Source organism: Nelumbo lutea, chromosome 5 (assembly GCF_056320005.1).
Source record: "Nelumbo lutea isolate HS-2025 chromosome 5, American lotus-T2T, whole genome shotgun sequence".
Lineage (NCBI taxonomy): Eukaryota > Viridiplantae > Streptophyta > Magnoliopsida > Proteales > Nelumbonaceae > Nelumbo > Nelumbo lutea.
Window position 1 is genome coordinate 55,127,093 of NC_142688.1, and position 3,092 is coordinate 55,130,184.

Here is a 3,092-nt window from a genome sequence, read left to right on the forward strand (position 1 = left end):
TTTCTGATTAGTAAATATTTTCCATTGCTTTATGGAATTTATAAGTGTTTTCAATATTATTTAAAGTTTTTATTATGTATTTTTAATTTTTACTTCTTACAATTTATAATATTTTAATTCTTTTAATTTTATTTATTGTTTAATACTTTCTTAGATGATAATGTATGAAATGCTGTGAACTGATCAATTCAAAACTATCAAAGGGGTAAAATAGTAAAATCAAACAATTTCATATTCAAGACTTGATCCACACAGAGACATCTTTTTAACTTTTTAGACTTCAGAATGCTATGTGTAGATTCGAAGAGCTAACTTTTGAGAGTGTACAAGTTCTGCACTGGTCTTCACAGAGAAGAGGTGGATTATGGAGTTAATTCCTGCAAGGTTGATGAGATTGTGGAACTATTGGGAGCTCCGACTAACGGTTGTAGTCAGCCTCTCATTGCAAATCATTCTCATTTTCTTAGGTAACCGCAGAAAGTATATTACCAGAGACTTGGTTAAAATCATTCTCTGGCTTGCCTATTTGTCAGCAGACTGGGTAGCTACTGTTTCTCTCGGCATCCTTTCCAGAAACGAACGAAATTTCCTTGAAAATTATGGTAAATTTCATCCTTTAGACCCAAAGATCGAGCTCAGCTCATTTTGGGCACCATTTCTTCTGTTGCATCTCGGCGGTCCCGATACCATTACTGCATATTCCATAGAAGATAACGAGTTGTGGTTAAGGCACTTGCTTGGATTAAGCATCCAAGTCGGAGTGGCAGGGTATATTTTCCTCAAGTCCTGGAATGGTAGCCTGATTTCGATTCTAACCATTCCAATGTTCGTCGTTGGAATTCTCAAGTATGGGGAGAGAGTATGGATTCTCAGATCTGCAAGCAAAGACAACTTTAGAAACTCTATGCTCAGTCCTCCCGATCCGGGCCCTAATTATGACAAATTCATGGAAGATTTTGATTGTAAGAAAGCAGAAGGATTCCATGTGAGGATGGAAGAGTTGGGAGGAGAATCTCAGAGAGTGGATAGCATCAATGTCACTGATATTGACATTCCTACACTGATAGATGGAAGGCTCCCTGATTCGGACATTTTACCAGTAGCTCATTACTTATTCAAGATGTTTGAGCCCCTTTTCGCGGATCTGATCCTTAGTTTTCAGAATGGGAAAAAGAGCAGATCCATTATTCAGAAGGCATCTTCAGAAAATGCTTTCAGAATCATCGAGGCTGAACTAGGATTCGTATTTGATGTGCTCTATACCAAGGCTCCTGTTCTATACACTCCCCTGGGCTGTCTTCTTCGCCTTATCACCATTTCTTTCACCGTTTCTACATCCCTGGTTTTCTTGGCCGCCGACAAGCATCGCTATTCTAACGCCGATGTGGTGATAACTTACCTGCTTCTGGCTGCAGCGATTTGTCTGGAGTTCTATGCAGTTATTGTACTAATCTCCTCAGACTGGGCAATAGTTTGGGTAACCAAGCACAAGATTCGAGTACCAACTTTTATCCGTCGAGTCCCTCTTCTACTCTCTCCCATAATCAACAAAAGGTGGTCCTATTCAATGGCACAATACGATCTATTGTGCTATTCCCTCCAACGAAAGCCAACTATACTTCCTGGAATCCGTTATCTGTTTCGCTTCTGTAAAGCCTTGGAGAATTACCATTATACGTCATTCGTTAATGTCCCTGGTGAACTCAAAGATTCCATCCTTCATCAGCTCAAGAACAAATCGGAAAAGGGTACAACTGATTATAGAGATTTCAAACATTTCTGCATGCCACTAGTTCAGTCTTGTATACCAGATGAAATGAAGGATAAATTCAAGAAGATCCACTGGAGTCTTGGTGTAGAATTTGACCGAACCATTCTTGTCTGGCACATTTGTACAGATCTCTGCTATTACGAAGAAGAACAATCAGGAAATAGCAATTCCCAGCGTCAAATGTGCAAGTTTGTATCTGACTATATGCTGTATCTTCTTGTCATGCGTCCCTTCATGTTGCCTAACGGAATAGGGTTGATCAGGTTCCGGGACACTTTCGAGGAAGCTAAGGAATTTTTCAGCTACAGACGATCAATAAAAAATGAAAGCCAAGCTTGCAAAATGTTGCTTAATGTGAACACTGAAGTTTCGCCAATTGAAGTGAAAGGAGAGAAAAGCAAGTCCGTATTATTTGATGCAGTTATCCTTGCTAAATGTTTATCATTTCTAGAAGCAGAGAAATGGAAATTTGTGAGCACTATGTGGGTGGAGATTCTCTGTTATGCCGCTAGTCAATGTTCTTGGACATACCATGCTATGCAGCTCGGACGGGGAGGAGAGCTTCTCACTCATGTCTGGCTTCTAATGGCACATTTTGGTACAACTAATCAATTCCAAATACCGGACGGCCACCCGAGAATCAAATTGATTGTAGAATGATAAGGTTGCTATACAACCAAGGGTTTGGGAGTTATGGGTAGTGGGGAAGGGTACCCCCGTTGTGTAGCTCCATCAAAGAAAAATTAAATAGCAATAAGGGTAAAAGATTTAAATATACTCTCAATTTTCAGAAATTGATATTGTAGGTACATGTTCACCACGACCGCAATGGCAATGAAGGCACTAAACCCATGCTATAGAGACACCCGTAATGAGTTCACAACTCGGTACAAACTTGCAATGAGATCAAATCAAAGCTGTCACAGATTTACGATGAGCTCAAAACCAACACAGACCTACGATGAGCTCAAAACCAACACAGACCTACGATGAGCTCAAAGCCATAACAAACCCGCAATAAGCTCAAAGCCACAACATACCTATGACAAATTTGAGGTCACAACGGACCTGCAATGAGCTTAAAGTCATCGCGAGCTTGCAATAAGCTCAGAGCCATCACAAATTGGTGATGAACAAAGTACAATGACCAGCTAGTATTGCTCATGAAAGGACACCCAATAAGATTAAGAAGGACATGTCAGACTAGCACTGACATCACCCATGCCATGCTAGTATATGAGACCCGCAAAAGGATGTAGCACATGTGTATTATGAGAATCCTCAGATGAATTGTCTTGGGGAGATCTCATAAGACAAGTGG

The 3,092-nt window shown here is 40.2% G+C and overlaps 1 protein-coding gene across 1 annotated transcript; it reads left to right on the forward strand.

The window, feature by feature from the left end:
- Positions 1-300: 300 nt before the first annotated feature.
- Positions 301-2,546, forward strand: LOC148852511 (uncharacterized). Its single transcript, XM_088947215.1, has one exon. The coding sequence runs from the start codon at positions 365-367 to the stop codon at positions 2,429-2,431; it is 2,067 nt and encodes a 688-aa protein (XP_088803341.1). The 5' UTR covers positions 301-364; the 3' UTR covers positions 2,432-2,546.
- Positions 2,547-3,092: the final 546 nt, after the last annotated feature.